The sequence below is a fragment of the Phodopus roborovskii genome, unplaced genomic scaffold, assembly GCF_943737965.1.
Source record: "Phodopus roborovskii unplaced genomic scaffold, PHOROB, whole genome shotgun sequence".
Taxonomy (NCBI): Eukaryota; Metazoa; Chordata; class Mammalia; order Rodentia; family Cricetidae; genus Phodopus; species Phodopus roborovskii.
In genome coordinates, this window is record NW_026126416.1 from 9,761,012 (window position 1) to 9,783,781 (window position 22,770).

Consider the following 22,770-nt stretch of genomic DNA (forward strand, 5'->3'; position numbering starts at 1 on the left):
GGTGACAACACAGAAGGGGAACCCCACACCATGAATAATCCCTTCTAACACACCGGAATAACCTTTTCAACAAAATGCTTATACTCAACTCCTAAAGTCATCATCCCCTCCTCCTCTAGCTTCCAGCTGATGTAGGGATCCCTCCACTACTTGTTTCACTCCCTGAAGGGAGATCTTGTTAACAGTGAGAAAGGCCACCACCCCGAGGTGGAAAAAGTGAGCTGAATCTCTACACAATCATTTAACTGCCTCACCTTAGACAGATCATTTACCTCTTGGGTCTAAATCTCCTCACTTGAAAGTTTGGGATGATGGTGATAATGTTAATACCCACAGCTGAGAACAGACAACAGCCCTCATATTGATTACTGGACAATGTGTAAACAAGAAACACAGCAGGAAAATGAGCCAGAGTCTATACTTAGAGCTCTGCTCAATCATGAGAGGAGAATCACAGAATGTTAATGCTAATAAAGCAAAAAATGACATGTACATTCATCGAAGAATGATACCAGAATCATGTGTTACCTATGCATATATACACATGAAGTTAAAGACACCAGATACAACCCAGAAACTTTCAAAATAGAAAGGTGGTTGCTTATGAAGGTCAAAGATTTGGGCAACTAAATATAAAGGATAAAAATTTGAACTGATAGGTTTTATTTCTTGTAGGAGAAAAAAAATTAAATACAGAGAACAAACTATAAATCCAAAACCTGGAGCTTCCTGGGTACCAATCAGTGTAAAACTACAAAGGGAAATTCCACATGTGACCTCTGATGTCTCAATGCACACGACTTTGTTTCACATACAAAAAAATTTAAAATATCATATGAAATTATCTTCATGCATGTTCAAAACATGCATGTGAACATGAATTACATCTTTAGCTGTGGGTTCCAACCCTAAGATATCTTTGCATAATATACATTATGCAAAATGTATATCCCCAAAATAACTTAAGGTCAGAAACTCTTGCTGTCCCAAGGTTATATTAAATGTCCAAATTTATTAATTCTGAGAGTAAATACCTGGGAATGTGCTTATTTCATTAGGTTTTTGTTGTTGCTGTTTTACTTCAACTAAAAAAAGAAATACTGCCACATGGAAATTTCTCAGATTCATTCATTCAACTGTTCATTGAACAAAGGTTTCTTTTCACATGACAAGTAAAAATCTATATCCTGAGGATGTGATAGTGAGCAAAGCGGCCCTGGTCTGGGGCTTATCACCCACTGGGAAACGGTCAGAGCTTTGAGAAATAGGGCATCCTTACAAGACTTTCCCTGGCAGCACTTACTGAGGGGTGAGGCTTTGGGATGCATCACTTAGGCATGGCTGGGCTGTAATTTCAGCCCTGCCCAACTCTCCCCAGGTGCTCAGGAATGTCTGACTCATAAGCATGGTACCAAGACTAAGATTCTGTAGGTAGGGCATTTAGTCCAGACTTGACTTCAAGGGAACACTCAAGAAGTACCTGGTTCCCTTGTCTCCTCCTTGGACAAGACCTGAGGGCTTGTCCTGAGGAATGCTAAGTGTGCATCAGAAGCAACTGCATCTAAGAACTGATCACGATTCAGTCAGTCTCCATTTCCCTGCATGTTCAAACACAGCGGCAAACTGATGTTTGTGAGCCGAGCAGAGGATGAACATTTCAATATTTGAGCAAGAAGGTGAGCAGGGAGGATGGTGTTGAGGGCCAAAGGTGAGCAAGGAGGATGGTAATGAGGACCTAAGGTGAGCAGGGAGATGGAAGATCTCCAAACCATGTCATAGTGAGAGGTTGCTGAAAGACCAAAGAGAGGGAAACCTGAAAATGGAAGAAATTGATAGCTGCCTTCAAAGATATACAAGTGAGAAAGGCTTAAGGTATAACGTACAAACTCAGAACAGCATAAAGAAAATTAATGTTGGTTATTCAAAAGGATGACTAGCAATAAAAGGAGGTAGAGTGAACGTCCTGTCATTATAGGTATCCAAGGACATGAAGGACAGCACCTCAAAACGATGCTACAAAGGCAACTCTAGCATTATGTGGGCAACAGGAATTTTTTAAGTTTGTGAGTGTTAAGAGCTTATGACTCTAATGTATGTGGAGAGGTGATCAAGTAGCCACAAAGGTGTGTCACTCCTGCCCTATCTGGTAGCTGCTTATTAATTACTCGATGGTAGCTTCTTGCCTTTGCAGATTTCTTTCCCCACTTATCCCCAGGAGCCAATGGAGTTGGCCATTTCTGGACTGAACAAAAAGTGACGTCAGGGAGAAAGAGGGTATGAAGAGTCCCACAAAGATTCATATAGTAAAAAACTAAAAAATTGGAAGGGACAGAAAAGCCTCTGCTAGGCACCCTGCAGCTGGCTACTTCCTAAAGCTCCAGTTTGGGTTATGGAGGTCCTAACCAGAAATCAAGTTAGCGGGGCTGTAGATATGGCTTAGTTGTTAAGAGCACATACTATTCCTACAATGGACCTGAATTCAGTTTCCAGCATCCACACCAGTTCTCTTACAACCACTTGTAACCACGGCTCCCTCTTCTGGCCTCTATAAGCATGCACAAACCCCCACCAACACACACATGTATAATCAAAAAAAACATGAAAGTGAAATTTGGCCAATGGAGGCCAGAGTCCAGACTATGGTTAAGTGTAGAACTGTGTGTCATAGCTGCCTGCCATCACCATGATGATCCTGTGTGGAGAGAGAAAAACAGCAACTGCTAACTGTCAAACAGACAATCAGTCTAATAATCAGTATGATGGAAACCTTCTGTCTACATCTAAGTCACAAATAGTGTCAGAAATCTGGAGATTGAGAACCATAGGAAGGAGAGATGTCCCTTCTCCCCTTACCATGACTTCTGGGGAAACAAGAATTGAACAGTCACTACTGTTCAAGGAGAGTGATGGGCAATGGGGATCCTTTGTTGGCTATGGATGCTCCTCAGTAGTGGGACGATGGATGTATAACTGTGTCAGACACTTTGGCTACAGAACAAACCAACCCAAGTTGCCAGCACCAAAGAACCACAGTTCTGTTTCATTTTTCTCGTTCCTGGTTCTGGAAGTACCTGGGCTCCTGTGCACAATTCCTCTTCAGGGTCCCTTCTGAAGCTGCTATCAGACAGGGGCTGTGGCTGGGTCATCCAGGAAGGGTCTATACTCACATGTTTAGTTGTTGAGCCAGCTGGGACTGCTGACTGGAGAGCCTGCATGTGGCTTTCCCTGACTTCTTGGCTTTTTTCCCAGTGTGGTGGCCAGAGTCCAAGATCAACTCATCCCGAGGGAGAGCCAGATAGAGGCTGCACTGCCTGCAATAACTCAGATGTAGAAGGCACACAGTTTCTGCTGCATTTTACCTCTTACACACAAGTCACAATGGCCAGCTATGTTCATAGTGATAGCCAGCAGGCCAAGTCTCAGCACTGGTGTCTGAAAGGTCCATGAGTTACAATCTCTCCCTAGAATCGACACTCTAGTTCCTCTAAGGGATCCATACACTGTCTTGCAGCCTGGGAAATCCCTCCACTGTGCCAAGCTTTGGCTGGAGAGCATTGCTAACGTATATGTACTTCACCACTGAGAATGTCTAGAAAAGGGAAACCACAGAAGAGGTGAACAACAGGAGTACAGGGTCCCTCGCTTTAAACATGCCAACTCTCTTTGAAAAATGATTTAGTATGAAACACAAATTCCATTTTACACAAGGCATAGCATGGTGAAAGATTAAAGTGTTGCCTGAAGATATGCATCCATTTGCATATTTTCTGGAGCCAGAAAAGCCTATGTGTGCCCCTAAAATCTCACACCCTCCAAGGGCCATGGATGAGATGGCCAGGATGTTTCCAACAGTACCATGTCTCTAACATCTACCCAGTCCTCAAGGAGTCTTCTCTCTGAGTTTATGTAAGTCCCAGGCTCAGGTCCCACACACTTCTAGACATGACTTGCTTACTTTCCTGAATTGTAAAATAAAATATTTGCTCCACTGACGGTTAATTCTCTGCTTCCTGGTAGGAGAATCTGGAGTAGGACTCTCTTATAGCTTCCATTTTTGCAATTGTGACAAGTTTGGAGCTTCCTCTTGGGGCCCCAGATATTTCACACAGTATGAGGAAGGTAGGAATGGTTTCTGATTTTCATGAAAGTTCCCTCCCTTTCACAGATCTGAACCTACTGCTAATTGTGAGCCTCTATCAGTGATTGTGCAAACACATTATGAGGCTGGAAGATACAGGACCAAGCCTGAGTACTTACTTGTCCTTATGGAGACAAACACAAATGGGCACATCCAGGGGAAGGGGATGGAACACAACAAAATTTCTGGGGTTAGGTTGTACTCCCCAGGCTATTAAGATATAAGGGGAGACAGAAGAAACATATTAGCCGATGGTTGCTAATGCTCTACTCGCCCTTCTCTATCCTTAGCCCAACTTCCAACAACCAGAACCTGTGTACTCCTTCCCTCGAGGCATAACTGTTGAAAGCTGATCCCCCACCCTCCTTGGTAGAAGAACTCCAAGGTGTGTCTGCTGTACCTGTGGATTCTCTTTTATAAGGACGTGAATCCCATTTCTGGCTTCTAAGTCTTTGGGGACTCAGATTTCAGCATGTGAATTTAGGAGAGCTGTAAGCATTCATGTGATACCCACTTCTCCATTCTGAGCACTCACATGCATGCCTGTCTTTTGAATGTCACCTCAGTGAGACCACCCCAAAAGAGGTGACCTGTGTGCCACAGACATAGAGGCTTCTGACCGTCTATGTTTCTCCATTGCCTGTTCCATTTTAACCTGAAATCCTAGGCTGACGTATGACACTGAATTATTTATGGCTGAATCAGAAGTAGCCACACAGCTGCCCCTCTCTGTGGGTTAGTAGATTGTATCCCTTGACCCTGGTTTCAGATAGGTCACTGGCCCCTTTGCAGAATTATTTTATCTTTCTAGCTGGAAAAGTATAGTTTTTTAAAGATGACCAGATCTGAGCCTGTTGTCTCAATTTAGCAGTTCCCAGGGGACACAACCCCTCAATAATTATCATTAGAAGTCTACAAGTGTTACGTGCAAACGCCACAACTTTACAGGTTATTTATATGGAAAATTGCATCCATAATATCCCCTCTCTGTTTTAAGACTTTTGTCTTCAATTTGTTTTCTTGAACATTTCAGTGTGAACATTTGCAAACATCCTGGAAAATGGGAAGAATTTTAGAGTAACCACCTACAGACCACAGAACCTCCACTGAAGAGTTGCAATTTGTATTTTATTTGTATTTTACTCTATCATTTTTCTATGTAGTCAGGCCAGCATCCATTCATTAATCTTCATATTTTGTGTATTTCAAAGCAATTTATAGATATTAATGTATTCCCTCATGTAATCCCTGCACGTGGGAGGCTAAGATTGGAGAATCAGGAATTCAAGGCCAACTTGGGCTACATACTGAGACCAGATGTCAGACAAACTAAAGCTATACTCCCTCCCATTCATAGGCTAATAAATGTATCATTAAATAAAGTTTATTATTTCCCTTCTTTGGGGGTTACATCTACCCATAGAACAAAGTCCACAAGTCTAAAGCCTACTGTCAGCAAGTTAGTGACAAGTATATAACTGTGCATCAACTACTATGAAGATAAAGACACACCGTGATTCCAGGGACAGTCTTTCATGGTTTCTTAGGACACTCCTAGCCCATCCAACCTTCCCACAACCACACTTCTTATATATAAGTAGTTCATGCTTGCTCTAGAACTCTGTGTGGAAGCATGCTCTTTGATACAAGACTTCTTGGCACACAGGCTTTAAGATCCATCCATATTTTGGAGTATAGATACATTCTTGGTTATATGTAGATACATGAGAACATATATCAACACATGTGCATATACACAATGATGAACTCTCTGGGTGAATGTTAATGAATTGGCTCAGTTTCTCTCTGAGAAAAGTCTTGTACATTTTGGTCATTTTTTTCCTCAGATACTCAGAATTTTGTAGTATCTGAAAACCTCACCAGGGAAAGAAACTTAGCAAAGACCAGTTACCTATAACACTCCCCCCACCATGCCTCTCCAAAGTAGAACTGTATACTGAACTAGGAAAGTGTTGGGATGTGGGGGATACCTCTCTGTTTCTTAAGGGTTTATTGCTAGTCCAGTATCTCTGGGTGTAATGAACAAAATTCATCTATAGTAAGTATGAGGGAAAGCTAAGGGGCTAGAGGGAGTGATGTGATCCACTTTGTAAACAGCCATGTTATTACTCTATGGAAGCTGCTGGAGCCAGGAGGCGTATGCAGCATCCTTCTGGAGTTGGGCAGATTCCTTATTACAGTCAATAGTCATAGCATCAGAGAGAAGAAAAAAATATTCTCCACTTGCCTCCACTGAGGCATAGATGCTGAGCCAGGTAGGAAAACCAGGCCCTTGCACTAAAGTGAGCATTGTATTAGGAACTTTGAATGGAGCAATATCTTAAATGTCAAACAAATTCTGTCCCTGAAAAACTCTCTTAGGTGCCGTTTATTTCTTTATGTTTCTTTTTTCCTGCCCCTTACAAGGTGATTTTTTTAAGATAACTTATGATTTATAAATGACCCATATAAAGATAGCACATAAACACTGCAGTATCCACTGAGTTTCTCAGCTTACTTTGGGCTCCCCTAGAAGCAGATGCCAAGACAAGTAAGCAGATGCCAAGACAAGGATCTGAGTGTTTATTTAGGAGGCTATCTCAGGAAACACCAGAAGGGAATGAGCAAGTGATACAGGGAAGGAAGGTACCCAATAGACAATGCTTCTTTAGCTGTTACCACTGGTAGGGCTTCACATTCTGGGGAGATAGCTAGGGGAGTAATGCAGTGGTAAGAGTACTTTTGCTCTTAAGAAGACATGGATCAACTCTTAGGGCCCATGTGGTGGCTCGCAACCACTCATAACTCATTTCAGGCATTTCAACCCCTTCTTTTTGACCTCAAGAGGCACCACGTATGCACTTGATGCCCAGACAGATGTTCTGACAAAACACTCATACACACCAACAATAAATAAATAAATCTTAAAATAAAGTTTGAAAAAGATCTTGACAATTAGAATGAGAAGGTGCCATCTGCAAAAAAGGAAGCATGCCCTCACCATGCCCCCAATTCTGTGGGCACCTCTTCTTTCTACTTTCTCGATTCCAGAGATGTGAGTAACAAATTCCTTTTCCTTAGAGCCTAACAGTCTACAGTATTTTGTTACAGCAGCCAAATGAGCTAAGACAACAGGAAGCAGGGTCCTACACAGGAAAAAACCCGACATCATTTGCACCTGCTCATGGACTGTCAACTCTTCATCATCCACTGGGATTCATTCTACACACACAACTTAGCAGACTCCATCTAATGCTCCAAATCCTAGTCAACAGTGGTCACTCTCTGGCTCTGCCTAGGGCAAATCAGCAAGTTTTGTCATGTGTGGAATTCCTGTTTCTCTATAAAAGACACATTTAGTGGCTCATTTTTATGCCCATAGGCTATTCTTGTGCCCTGCACAAACACTTGGGCAGTTAAAGCTGTTTATATTTTATTCCTGGATTTTTGTATTAATACCTGCCAAATTCCCTTTACTCTTCTCATGTTCCCCAAGTCACAGAAAAGAATCGATAGCATGAATAGTAATTACAGTTCCCTATGTGTCACTCACCAAGTCCTTGTTTGTTAGGTCACTTAGAATCTTCCCAGCATGAGCCCAGGAAATGGGCATCCATTCAATACCAAGCATGTGCTGGCTGTAAAATACTTGGTGCTCTTTATAAACTCACTGTTGTGAACCGTCTCTGCTGCATGGAGGAGAAATCGGAATCTCTAAGATGTTAAATAGCTGGTTTGAACGAGTGTCAAAGTCAGGATTCCCACCCGGTTTTACAGGACTCAGGCCTACATCCATAACTGTACTAAGGAGTTATAAAATGTGAGCATCCTGCCAAGTGGTGGTACACACCTTTAATCCTAGCATTCAGAAAGCAGAGACAGACAGATCTCTATGAGTTTAAGGTCAACCTGGTCTACAAAGTGAGTTCTAGGACAGCCAGGGCTGTTAAACAGTGCTGTTAAAAAACAAAACAAAACAAAACAAAACAAACAAACAAACAAAAAAAACGAGCATCTCTTATCTTCAGGTTTTCTCATTATCCCAAGACAAAAGAATAACAAAACTACTGACAAATCCAGCCTACTCTTTGTTTCTTCCTACTCTTTGCCCCTTCCAGCACAATCTGCTGCAGTTGGTGGTCATGTTTCCTGTCTCGATTCCTTGTCTATAATCCCAAAGGTGTGTAGTATCTTGAAGTCTCACTGTTGGCCCAGGACTAGGAGCCCAGGATGAACTCTGGGTCTTGATATAGACAGATAAGACACTAGGCTAGAATAAAATCATTTTTGTTCTATTTCTAAAAAGGGCTGTTAATATTTAATTAGGGGATTTTATTTTTCTATCATAAAAATGAATGGGCTCATATCAGAAGGCTCACAAGCAGCTATACAACAATCTAGACATATTTGTATTTAATAGTTCTCTGAAGTACAATGTGAGTACTATTCTCAGCTTTGCTAGGGCCTGGTACTAAGTAGATGGTAAAGGAGGCCATCACCATATTGGCCACAAGAAGCCCACTGAGGGAAGTCTCTGCATCTGAACTCATGTGGTACATAACTCAGCTCTACTCTCTTTGTGTCCCTCAGGCAGGCAGCTGAGACTAAGTGTGGGATCCTGGAGAAACTGCAGAGAAGCTATGGGAAAAGTAGTTGGATCTCATCCTCAGGCTCAGAGCATCACATTCTGAGTCAAAGTGTGGCAAGGATAGCTGCTTACACCTAAGGTCCTATCCCAAGTCCCTTACTAAAGCTTTCCAAACTTCTAAGCCTTGTGAGAGGCATAAACTTCACATCTCAAGTGACTTCTAGGAACAAAACCAAGGGAGAGCACAACAAGCCCTAGACAACATGAAAACTCAGATGTCTAGGTCTTCTTCCAAGAAGTTCTGATCTAACAGGTCTCAAATCTGGCCAAGAAATGATCACTTTTGCAAGCCCTGAGGTCTAGACTGCTCGTGGTTCCTAGACACCTTAAGCACACCTAGATGAGGCCAAACCAATGCTCTTTGCCAGTCTATATTTGCAGATAATGACTTAAAAGCTGGTTGTACACACAACAAAACTGGGGGCATCAGACTATCACTATGGCTAATCTGTCCTCATTCTCACACCTTCTAGTGGCAAATTCCAGCAAGGCTCCTTCAAACATTTAAACCACAGCTTGGCTATGCAAAAAGGTAACTTCTGGGTGAGCTATTCAAATGAGTTTCCCTCGATATATTGCTGCTACATAAATGACAAAGGAGAGAGAAGTAAGAACCACAAGGCAAGAGACATGAACTAGTATGTGATCCTTGGCCAGGAGGGAGACATGAGCATCATCACTGTCTTAGGCAACACTGGTCCAATCAACAGGTGCAATGGGGCCAGGGAAAGGATTTTCCCTTGGGCGGATCCAAAAGTAGGTGCTTCCAGCCACCCCGTACTTGTTCTTATGGTCTCTTCATGTAGGTGAGGATGTATTCCATGGGCTGGTATACCTGAATTCAACCCTGCATTGAAGCTTCACTCTTAGATCCAAGGGAGAAACAAATGCAGGCAGTAACGAGTTTGAAAAGCAGATGCTATGAAGCAGGAGACAGCCCAGAATAGCACTTCTGAAGTATTTCTAGGGAGTAGAAAATTTTTCTTGAAGTAAAATTTTAAACATATTCCCAATATAATAACAGTGAAATACGGGAGGACAGAAGAGTTTATATTATGTGTTGAATAGAGGGGGCAGGAAAAGAAAAATATGCAGCTCACAAACCTTCTAATACTGGGGATTACATGTGGCACAGGGATGGCACATAAAGGAAGTTTAAAAAGTCATTCTTGGCTTAATCTCCTTTCCAGGCCACATGAGGCTTTGGTGTCAGGGTCCAGCACAGAGAACAGCAACAAATATTTCTACAAAGGGCCAGAGAATAACTAATTTTGGCTTTGCATACTCTATTATCTATAACTACTCAATTAAGCCTTAACAGACAAGAATAGTCATTGACCACTCATAAATGAGTGTGTGTGACTGTTTTCTAATACAACTTTATTCATAAAATATAGCTAACAGTGCCATTTTATCCAAGGGCTCTAGTTTGTTGAGACTGACTTTAAGGGAAGGGATTTGGAAGAGACTAGAAGTAGTAATCCCTCCAATTCTCCTCACCATTGTGACTCTGAACTTGCAATTATTTACTTATCAACTGAGCATTATAGGATAGTCATTCCTAAGCTGGAGGTCTGAGCTGGGTGGATTTGTTCCAAGGGCCAAATTGTTCCAGTAAGATAATGAACATCAAATACTCTGAAAAGCCAAACGTGCTTTACAAATAGCCCCCAAAGCCTTACATCAAAGGACGCTCTATCATCCTGTGCCTGCCTTTTAGAATTCCAGATACACCACTTACCAGATTATGTTAGAGAATAGTTTATTTAAAAAGGGGGGATCTCAATAAAATGTCTTAAAGACCACAAAGGGATGTCAAAGTTTAGAGAAATGTGGGTTGGCTGCCCCTTTCCTGGCAGAGCCCAGGATGGGTATGAAGTAGAAAGTCTCCCCCCCCCCACTCCCTTTCATCTTGTTTGTCTACAACCTGGCCTCTTTGGCCTTCTGAAATCAGAAGTCCATTGAGTAATCCCTTTATCTATTGTCTCCTCACTGCTTGACCCATGAGAATGGTGCCTTGTTGCTGAACTAGCTCAACTACTGTAATTATCCTTTGAATAATCCAAATATCTGGCCATGTTCTAATGTGCCTGCCGAGTCGTACAGGTTCATGTCAGCCTGACTTCTCTTCCATTTTGGTAAAGAGGAGAGAGGGAGATGCGACTCATTTTGTGCACCTAATGACCACTGAGTTCCCACAGATTCTACAAAGCTCATGTCATTATTGACTGTACCACCTATTAAAAAAAAAAAGAAAGAAAGAAAGAAAGAAAGAAAGAAAGAAAGAAAGAAAGAAAGAAAGAAAGAAACATTAATCTGCCCCTTACAGAAGAAGGCAATGGAGCTTGGAGAATTTGGAAACCTCATGTAACATCCTTTGATAGACTGGGATTTAGGATTTCCCAGATTCTTTCCATATCATTAATGATTTCATCTATACAAAAACAATCATCACTTTCTTCCAGTGAAAAAATATAATTTGCATTTGGGAGAATTTCTACCTCAGTGATAATCTTCCCTGGGTAAAAAGAGAGTCAACACCCACTGCCGCCTTGATCAGGTGAAGCCAAGGACTGAAGTTAGACTTGAAAGATATAATTTTAATTATGAGTTTTCTATAGTTGTACACATTGCCTTTTATCCTAGTTATAGGTACTATTGCTATCATGATGCTATATAACCAAAATCAAGTTGGGGAAGAAAGGGTTTGTTTGACTTACTCCTCTACACCATGGTCCATTATTGACCGAAGTCAGGACAGGAACATAAACAGAACTAAAACCTGGAGGCAGGAGCTGATGCAGAGGCCAGGGAGAGGACCTGCTTACTGGCTTGTTCCCTGCTGGCTCAGCCTGCTTTCTTACAGAACCCAGGACCATCAGCTCAGGTGTAGTACCACCCACAATGGGCTGGGCCCTCCCACATTAATCATTAATTTAAAAAGTGCCCTACTGGCTAGTCTACAGACAGATCTTATGGAGGGGAGGCATTTTCTCAACCGAAGCTCCCTCCTCTCCAATAACTAACCTGTGCCATATTAACATAAAACTAGCCACCACACCATTGTAATAAAAAGCAAAAAGAAAGTCTTTTTTTTAACCTTTGGAAGAAATTAATGGAGTAAGATTTAGCTAGCTATTGACCAGACTTCCTTTCCCTCTCTCTCTCTCTCTCTCTCTCTCTCTTTTTTTTTTTTTTTCTACATTCTTCTACCATCCATGTACTGGTCTCCCTTGTACTTAGAAGATGTCATGGGTCTAAACTCTAGCCAATGAAATTTGAGCAGAAGTGACTGATCTTGATACATCCAATTTCTGTAAAGAAACACAGGGTTTGGAAGCCGGATTTGGGGATGTGAAAGCCCCTAGGCAATAGGATCATAAGTTCTTGGACCACTTCTAACAATAAGGCCAACCATGGACCAGAATTCTACCTGAGAAAAAAAGTTTCTAATGGAAAGTCCCCATATCTGTTGTTATAACAACTTTTACCCCATCTAACTACTTCAACAGAAAAGTCTGACACAAACTGAATAGCAGATCAACACAAATTAAAAAAAAAAAAATACATTAGTTTCTAATCTGCTCCACATAAGGATGTAAACAGCTGCTATTATGAATCATTAAGAAAACTGCAGCTACAGTGCTGCACAAGCACTGGGACCTGAGTTCAAGTCCCCAGTACCCATGTAAAAGTCAGGCATTGCCCTGTGTACCTGGAAACCCAGCACTGGGGGTAGAGATGGGAGGAGCCTAGAGAGTTCTTTGGTCAGCTAGCCTAGTCAAAATAAAAGACACTATCTCAAGGGAATACAGTTGAGAGTGATAGGACAGGACACTAAGTGTTCATCTTTGGCCTCTACAGTGTGCATGTTGATATGGGCAACCCTCCCTACACACACACACACACACACACACACACACACACACACGCACGCACGCACGCACGCACGCACGCACGCACGCACGCACGCACGCACGCACGCACACCACACACCATACACCTACATCAGAGAGAAGAAAAATGAAACTGAAAAGAGAAGCTAATGGAAGTTGTGTGATCTTGAATAATAATGTATGGATTTTAAGTCTTTAAACTTCATTTTTTTTTTTTTTTTACTGAATTCAAAGCCAGAAACTGATGACAACACTAAGGTAGTTGCAATTGGTTACTTCTAATGTTTTTCATAGAAATATAGTTAACAAATTTTTTTTAATTTTTTACCTGTTCAAACTGTCTTTTCCAAGGTAACTGTTAGAGAAATCTAAGTGTGCTTTTGAGTCTGCCTTTTATTCCTACTACTTCTATTCTCAATAATGTGAGACTCAGGCTGTCTATGCACATCCTCACACATGGAGTGTCTTCAGTGAAGGGGTCCCAACTTGCTTTTTCTATGTCCCATTACTCTGGGTAGGTTGTTTTTCCCCATCTGAATCTTGATCTTTCATGTAAAACTTAGAAACTAAGCCTTCTTATGCTTTGTAGATTGGTCATATCCAGCCCTGCATTAAACTAGTCAGCTCTGGTGCTATTATTCAAATCCCTAACAATGGGATCTTGGCATGCTGTTCACAGCCAGAACTTTGTGTTCATTTTGTGTTTGTGCATTTACATCTACGTTCTGGTCTCTCTTCCACTGTACTTACTCCTTCAACCTATTTCATCCTGTTTCCTCACAACTACCTCTAGCATCCCTCAGCTATTCTAATTATTACCTACTTCCTCAATTATGTGGTCTCTGATCATTCCATAAACAATTGATCTGATAGGCCCTCTTAATATATTACCTTAAGGCAATTCTCCCCAAAGCCTCACCTTGATCCTGCAACATGGTTCCAGTGTCTTCTTACCTCCACAGATCTTACACCCAACTAAGCTGAAGGACAGAGAGAGCCATGAGTTAAACCTCTCTACCAAAGGGCCTCACTCCAAAGCCTATAACTTTGGCTGTTTTGCTCTTTCCAAAGTTTATTCCAGAGAGGTGCCCTAAGAAGAAACTCATTTCCTTAAACTATCAAAGAACTGAAAACAGGCAGATGACAGAGGTTTCTAGAGACAAACTGCAAAGTACATAAATAAAATTCTGCCAAATGTACAGATTTGGCATTATAAAGAATGCATTTTTGCTGCAATTGTCCACCACCCTCAATATTACATTTAGTTAACTTAATTTTCTGTGGATCAAATTTATTCAAAGTGAAATTTCTCTTAATAGGTCATCTGAATAAACAATTTCAAGTGTTATTTGCCAAAAAAACAATATGTTTCTAGGCTTAGATGAAATCAGTAGTGTCAGGCTAAGAAAACAGCCTTAAAAACTCACAGAAAGCTGGAACAATTGCACTAAAAGATTGGAGCCTGGAGGTCAGACTTTTCACTCAGTTCTTAAGAAAAAAAAATGATAGTTTTTTACTAAAACCAGGGGAGATGAAATATGCCATTCTTGTAAAAAAATGCCTAAAATAATATATTCCTAAAGTGGAAAGTGTCATATAAAGAGTAAGACACCCTAATACTGGCAAACCAGTCACACAGAACATTATTATTTCTTAAGAGGCCCTGCACCCTGTTTTTCCTTGTCTACAATTGGGGTGCTCTAGGCTGTTGACCTTCAGGGAAAAGGAAAGAGAGGCAGAGAAAGGAGGAGAGGGAGAGGTAAGGGAGAGGGAGGGAGGAGAAGGGAAAGGGAGAAGAAGATTGAAATGATGTAGAATTATGCAGATTCAAGGAAGTTATTAGGAGAAGCAGGAGGCTGAATTGGAGTAGCTTTGTCAGTCTCTACTCTGGAAATTTCTCTGAATTAGTGGGTTTGGGTAATGGAAGGGATGAAAACTGGAGTTCTATTTCATAGTTGAAGAAATGTAGCAAACCAGTTCCATGACAACAGGAGGAAATAAATGCCCTCATTCTACTGCTAGAGCCCAAATCTATAGGTTTTCTCTAACAGCATCTAAAACTAGGGTTTCCAAGGACACAGTCTTGGAACTGAAAACGGTGACAACATAAGTAGTAACAGACTGTGCTTCAGGACAAATGTTACATTAACTCCTGCCTATGACCTTGACACCATGGCTCACATGGCTACAGCTCAATTGGCACCCAGCATGTTCAAGTTCCTATACAAACAATCACTTCTCCAAGCACAGAGGGAACCCCAGCCCATAGTCTCTATCAATGCAGGGCCAATGTTGGCATCACAAATAAGAAGGGAAAGAGTCCAAAACCACAGGCTCCCTCCCTAGTCCCTCCATTAAGACTTCTGGGAGCAGACACCACTGTATTCAGCCAGCACAATGATATTCATTGTGTTCAGAGCCTCTTAAAGGAAACCGGACAATGATTGGTGAATGGACCTGCCATGGCTCACTCCAGCTAAGTCCTCCCACTCAACGAGTCACAACTAGAGATAACACAGCAGCTCCATACCATTACCCAAAGTTTCTCTTACTTTGATTTCCTGCATTCAACTATGATCTAAAAATATTAAATGGAAAATACCATACATGCACAATTCATAACTTTTACTATAGTACATTGATAGAATTGCTCTATTTTATTAGTAGTTGTTACTACTCATCTCTGTGAAATTAAAGGTTATTGTAGGTGTGCATATATAAGATACATATATCCCACATGGATTGGGGGTTGATATTACTATTAAAGTAATAACATTAAATCACAGCCTTACCTGTGATTTGGCTTTTAATTTTTGTCTCCTAAAATATCTGTTTATCTTAGGAGGGCCCTGAGCCAGTTATGCCATGCACGTCCAGCATGCTTTGATAATATCTCTATTTGCCATGGAGGTTAGCAGAAATGACAGTGCTCATTATCAACATAAGATCTTTAAAGCTTGTCTAACAGATAATGGTGATTCTCACAGTTCAGCTGACTGAATGCTCAGCTCTGGACCTCTAGAGAGTGTGGGCGGTTGACACACCTAAACTGACCATCTCTTGTGGAGGAATAGCTATGAAATTGTGGCTCTAGGAATCTTGCCTCATGACTGACCTGAAATGAGAAGATGGACACCTTCCAGTAGACATGGGGAATTTACAAGTCGGCTCTGACAATACTATCATACAAGTGGTCCTAAAATGTACATACCCTATGAAGTCAGTACCAGTTACCACTCATGAAAGGTCAGAATGGTTGCCACTGTTTTTAAGGAGCTGATAGGCTAAGATAACCTAGTTAAATTGCCCACAGCACATAAATTCCAACACAGAATTTAAACCTAGATGTGACTCCAAGATGTAGATTGGAAGGTTGGAAATGGAGGTCACAGAGACACACATCTACTCTTCATTCTTGAGATGTCTGCAATGAGACAATAAGAGAGAAACATGTGTCCAAAGGCCACTGGGAGTTTTAGATCAGCTTGTCCAATAATCCCTCCTATGCTAATAAACATGGTCTAGGACCTGTGCTGCCCAGTTACAGAAGCTGCCAGTCACATGTAGCAATTTGATATCTGACACATGACTATACAACTTAATATTTAGAGCATCTGCATGTTTTTTGGGAGGGCAGGGGGTTCATTTGATTTAATTCCAATGAATTTTATGTGTATGGGTGTTTAATATTCATGTATGTCTGTGTATCATAGATATGTCTGATGCATGCAAAGACCATAAGGATGTTTTGGATTCCCAGAACTGGGGTTGCAGACATGTGAGTGCTAGGAATTCAAATCCTGATCTTCTGGAAGAACAGTCAGTTCTCTTTACCACTGAACCATCTCTCTAGCTTTATTCATTTGATTTAAATTGTCACTGAATATTATCATCCAGGGTGCAGTTAGAGCCATTTCACAACAACAGCATTCAGGAATTGAAGTGAGCCCCACAGTTTGGGGTAAGGGGGAATTGAAGAATACAGGCTCCAAATGCTAAAATGTGAACAGGGCTCTCTGCTTCAGGCATGAAAAGTTTCGCTATGGTTTAGTTCAGAGTCATGATCCCAAAGTGAATCCCAGTCCCTTTATTCTACAGATGAGTAAAGTCAATTCAGGTACCATATTCCTTTGAAACCATTACTTGTAATGTTTTATGAACATTTATTAATTGTACCTAATAGTGGATTTAATTATAGCATCGACATACACAAACATCATCATCTTCCCTATACTTCATGCCTGGCCTCTCTCACAGCCTCCTTTCTTCTTCCAAAACCCCTTTGTCTCTTCTTCTCTGCCCGCTCCTTGAACAACTCCAGTACACAGTAAGTTTGTGGATTTTTTTTTTATCAACCTGGGCATTTTTTGCTGCTCTCTATGAAGTCAAGTCATTTCTTCCCTTGAAATGGCTTTAAATATACCTGAAGTTTCTACCTCTATCACTGTGAGGAAGACATTCCTAACAGAGTGAGTATGTCATTCATAGCAAGATTGCCCGCCTTCTCCCCACAAAACCACACAGGCAGGAAATAGACTCTTCCATCTCCACCAACCCTGCATATAGACAAACTCAAAGAAGGGTCTTCATCACCTTGTCACATTTCATTCCACTCTTCCCGCCACAGAGGTAAAAAAAATTTTTCCTACTGTGATTCCAGTCTTTCTTTCTCTCACTTACCATTTGCTGGCTAATTGAAGAAATACACTGAAAACTGTTTGAGTACCAGACAAAATCACCAACAGAGTCCTTGGCGTACAGCTTGCACTTTCCATCTCCTGTCTGTTCAGGCCAGTCCTTAATATGTCTGAGTTTTTCAGGTCATATATGAATATGCACTCAGCAAGGGCATTCAAACCCTTCATCGCTATTTTCATTTATAATTAATGTAGCTTCCACATGCTTCACTGACCTTTGATAATGTTCCTTGTGGGACTTTAATAACCACAATAACCATGAGCCCCCCAACCTGGGGACTATAGGTTATATAGTACTTTGGGGAAAACATGCAAGTATGTGGTCTTCATTATTTCCATTTACATTTATAACCACGAGCCCTCCAACCTGGGGACTATAGGTTATATAGTACTTTGGGGGCAAACATACAAGTATGTGTATTGCGGTAAATAAGGATCAGGATAAACAAATAGGCCGAATAGATGTTTAATCAGGGAGAAATAACTTACAACCTAGACAGATGAACACCAGGAAATGGGCGTGGTCAGTGCTACAGAAGGACTACCTCACTACATATGTGCTCTTCATTATTTCCACTTACATTTGAAAAAATGATTATTAGGATTTTTGGTATGGCAGAGAAAGATCCTTCTATACTTCTTTCAAAAAAAGGAGTAGATACATCACTTTTTGAAACACTTTGCATATCAAAAGACCCAACGCCTTTGGAAGCACAATGACAACTGTCTATCTCCATCTTTAGATACACGATCCTCATATTGTTGAGCTCTGAGGCATTTGAGAGAATCAAGCATTTGTTCTGGGACAAATGCCCTAAACATCTTTAAAATCCCTCCAGATTAGAATTTAAAGAAGAGACAGACATGTCACCCAGATTATCCTCAGCCACAATCACTGAAAATGGCAGCCATTGCCAGGACAATGACACCACTATTACCTGGCTCAGTGCAGTTCTTGCTGCTCCGGAGTCCTGCATCTTCAGAAGTCAGCGTATCATTCACCTGCATCAGCTTCCTCCCCACCATCCATTTTCTATCTTCCCCGATGAGATCCATGAGGTCAAGTTCTGGAGAGTGAAAACAAATGTCACCATGCATCACTAACACCTGAATGTAATGCCTGTCTTTACCCATGCTGACCTGTGCCTTAATCAGCTATTGTTTTCCTCTGCCCTACATAGATGCCTTTAAGGCATCTTGAAACAGTTTGAGTGCTTCTTATGACTATTGAATCCTACTAGGCCCAACAAAAGCAGTCTTCTGTCCAATGACAGGAAGGAACTCATGTATGAATACTCCATTGCTTGAGAAGGATGATAGTGAAGTATACATTTTATACTTGATCCCAGAGTTTCCCACAGTGTGAATAAACTAATATTGTCTACAAGAAAAATCTCTTTTTTTTGTTCCCTCTCCCTCCCATCTTCCCATGTCCCCCATTGACCCCCCCATACCACTCCCATCCACAACCCAGAAAGAGGAGGCCTTCCATGGGGGATCATCAAAGTCTGTCATATCATTTGGGGGAATGACCTAGGCCCTCCTCCTTGTATCAGGGTTGAGAGAGTACCCCTATATGGGTAATGGGCTCCCAACATTCATTTGTGCATTAGGGATAAATACTGGTTCCATTGTCACAGGCCTCCTAACTGACATCCACATTCAGCAAGCTTGGTTTAGTCCAATGCTGGTTCCCCAGCTTTATGACTGGGGTCTGTGTGCTATCACTTGATCAGGTCAGCTGTTTCTTTGAGTTTCTCCAGCACAGTCTTGACCCCTTTACTTATCACTCCTCCTTCTCTATAACTGTATTCCAGGACAAGACAAATCTCTTGATAAAGTATATTTGGTTGATGGCTATATCCTCTGTTTTTCAATCCCTTACATCCAAGGATGCTGAGAAATGTTTAACAACCTAATAGTGAGGGAGGCATCTAGACTTGTAGCCACTGTATGATTTCCATGGCACTAATACTCTCACAAGAACTAAATTCAAGCTATGAACATGATACCATTAAGAACCAATCTGGGAAGAGATAGAAACAATGGACTCTACTGAGTCAGTAGGAGCTCCTTTAGCCTACCAATGTCTACACCTCCACCATATTTGCTTAAATCATCTCTCACTTAAACCAGTTATAGTTGAATGTATGCTCAGATTCTGCTTCATGTGGGTTACCAAAGCTAAAGCACCATTTCACCATTCCCAAAGCCCTGGCCTGCAAGGGATCTAACATAAGATTCCATAAAAGAACAGATGAAGGAAAAAGAAGACCTAGATCTCTGTGGGGGGATGACTATGGTGGTAAAAGTGTCAGTACAAAGAATAGAGGAAAGGGCACATGAGGGAAGAGGCTCTCCATCCAGCTTAGGAGATGCTGAGTTTGAAGTTTCTACAGATAAGATTATCAGAAGGAAATCATATAGCTTCTTGGTAATGATATCTCAGGCAAGAGAGCTAATACAAAAGAGATCCCAGGGAAGGCCTTGGGATATAGTCCAGATGGGGTCTCTGTAGGTTTCATGACAAGAAAGATATTCCATGCATACATACATTAGTGATGAATAATGAGAAGCATTAGGGAAAGAAAATCTTTGAGAAACTAACATTTCTCCAGAGAGCAGGCAGTTAAAAACTTCAACAGAGGATCATGAGAGGAAGAGAGGGGGGCAAAGTGGAATGAAAAGTAGGAATAATGAATTCAAGGAAGAAAAATTAACAGCCTTGAACACCATGGACAAATCCAGCAACACAAATAGAGAATGAGAGCTTGAGCTTGCCATAAGGGGTTATTGGATATGGAGGCTATGAAGGGGTTATTGGAGATGGATGCCATGAGGGGCTTATTGGAGATGGAGGTGATCAGGCACGGTAGTTCTTTCTAGCAGCCTTATACAAAGGAAAGAAAATATGGGAGATCATCACCTCCAAAATGGCTAGAATAGCTATGGTTAAAAAAATGGTTATATTGCTTTTTTGTCTTCTTGAGAAAGAACTTAAAGTTGGGTGGGTAGGGAGGGGAAGAGGATCTGGAAGGCCTTGGGGGACAGCAAGGATATGATCAAATATATTTAAATTTTAAAATGCCTTAGTAAATATATAAAATGAAAACTGGTTCTAAATACAAGACAAGGGCCTAACTCTTGGGCCCAGTGGCCTTCACACAGCCCACAGAGTGCATGTCCATACAGTGTAATATTCTAAAATGGTCAACATAGAGTGAAAAGCCACCATCTCCTAGTCTTTATTTTTACAGTGATTCTCAATTTTCCAAATTTTCCAAACAATTTTACATTCATTATGGGGTTTGATTCTCAGAACACTAACACAGGAGAGTATAAACATTCTCTATCAAGCAATAAACTGCTATAAGATCACAGAAGGCATTCAGTAAGCACAAGCTGAAATCACCATTTCCACCTCATACATGGACAAGTTAGGGTCCTAAACCTTTCCGGAAAGTACAGTGCTTGTGTGTATCTCTCTTCAGAATCTACAGACAGTATCAGCAGTTCATGAATTTAGGTTTCCCCCCCAAAATAGCCCTAGTCCTGAATGTAAAACAGTTAAAATATCTTAATTAGAACTTAGGCGTTTAGCCAGAAAAGTACCCCTAGACCGAGAAGGGATGGGACAGTCCAATAAACAATCACTTCAACTGGGAAATATGAAAAAAACCTCTAAAGTAGCTACATGTATTCCAAACAACACTTAAGAAAGGGTCCAAAGTTCAATCAAGCTATCTGGATAGCTTGTTTAACCTGACTATGACTAAAAATGACATCCAACAGAGAAAAAAAATCTTCCAAGAACTCATGAAGAAAGAGTAAAGTCAGTGACCTTTAAACTCCCATAAGTAGTCTTAAAACACAAATGTACCATATTAAAACTGTCAAAAGTGTGGAGAGAGGCGCTCACTTTGTCCCAGGCTAGATGTTAAGAGTAGCTCTAAGGAAGATTTGAGCACCACTGGTTTACAGATGTGATACCACGAAGAATGTGCCAGGGAATAAAGAAGAAGGATAGGGAAGGGATGCATCAAGCCAGTTGCCAAAATAAGTGAGGGGCATTGGACCCTTTGACAGCCAGAGAAAAAGCATCTCAGATACCCAAGGTGTGATGGAACATGGGTATTGGTCAACCCATTCCTCCTCTGCCATAGTTTTAAGGTTATTGTCACAAACATTAATTTTCATGTTCATCTCTTATTTCTTATTTTTAAATTTGTGTGTGTGTGTGTGTGCGTGTGCGTGTGTGTGTGTGCTTGAGTAAAGTACCCATGGAGGCTAGAGCTTGGATTCTAGACTGTTGTGAGCAGAGGATTGAACTCGGGTCCTTGGCAGGAGCAGTCCATATTCTCTGTTGTTGAGCTATCTTTTATCACACTCTCCAGCATCTCTGACCTATGATATGGAGCTCCAAAGTAAGCACTGGTACAAGCAAATGCCTTGGACGGAGAGATGCTGGTAAGCAATAAGGAATCCGAACAACAGACACGGGCAGTGCCACGTGGTGTCAAAACAGTCAGGCTACGGTTGGCAGAGTGGCCATTCTACTGCCTGATCTCATACTGTGGGTCAGAGAAGGGTACTCTGTGGACTTGCAGTTGTAAGGTTCAGGCAGACCCCGAAGACTTGCAAAGAAGCAAAAGTATTCCTTCCAATGACTCTGAAAGCTCCTTTGCCAAGTTTCCATGGTTCTGTGACTCTAAGAGAAAAGCTGATACCAATTAAGAGATGCAAAAGCAAAGCCAGCTATTGTAGCAGAAAATGAGAGGATTTTTTTAACATAATGATCCAATATCTTCAGGAATTAGACACTATTAAGACAGCACCTCGGCTTTCCAAAACCTACAAACTTTTATCTCAACAAAAACAGACTTGACCATCGACCACTGATACAACAATGATGTTCATAGTCTGAGAAAATATTAATAATAAAAATAGCAACCACCTCCAGTGAGAACAAAGTTTGATGGTGCTGTAGTCCAGCTGGACTTCCTCAAAAATCTCCTGGTAAGAAGAGAAGGCTTCAGGGCCTATGTATCCCTGAAGTACATAAGTCAGCATGGAAGTGACTTGCAATCTATGGCCATATCAAATACTTCCCAAATCCTCTGTCATTATGCTTATTGAATGTCTATTATGTGCAAACAACTTTCCATTCTTCAGTATGTTTCATCTTCATAATAAGTCAATGTGTAAATACTAGCTCTATTTTCTGCAAATAAGTAAATGAAATGGAGTATAACCTGGTTAAGCAACTTGCCCTGCATTGCACAGTGAGCAAGTAGCAGAGGAGAGGCTTGAACCCAGGATTAACAGTTTCAAAGGCCAGCCTCCTGGCAGATCCCTGGATGGAAGAAGCTAATAGTAAGACAGATTGGGAAA

General features: G+C 41.2%; 1 protein-coding gene across 1 annotated transcript in view; it reads right to left on the minus strand.

The window, feature by feature from the left end:
- Positions 1-22,770, minus strand: part of Slc24a3 (solute carrier family 24 member 3) — a 480,001-nt gene that overhangs the window by 397,718 nt on the left and 59,513 nt on the right. Inside the window, exon 2 of the mRNA XM_051183243.1 lies at positions 18,318-18,446. Within this exon, the coding sequence (XP_051039200.1) occupies positions 18,318-18,446 (129 nt within the window). The remainder of the gene's footprint in view (positions 1-18,317; positions 18,447-22,770) is intronic.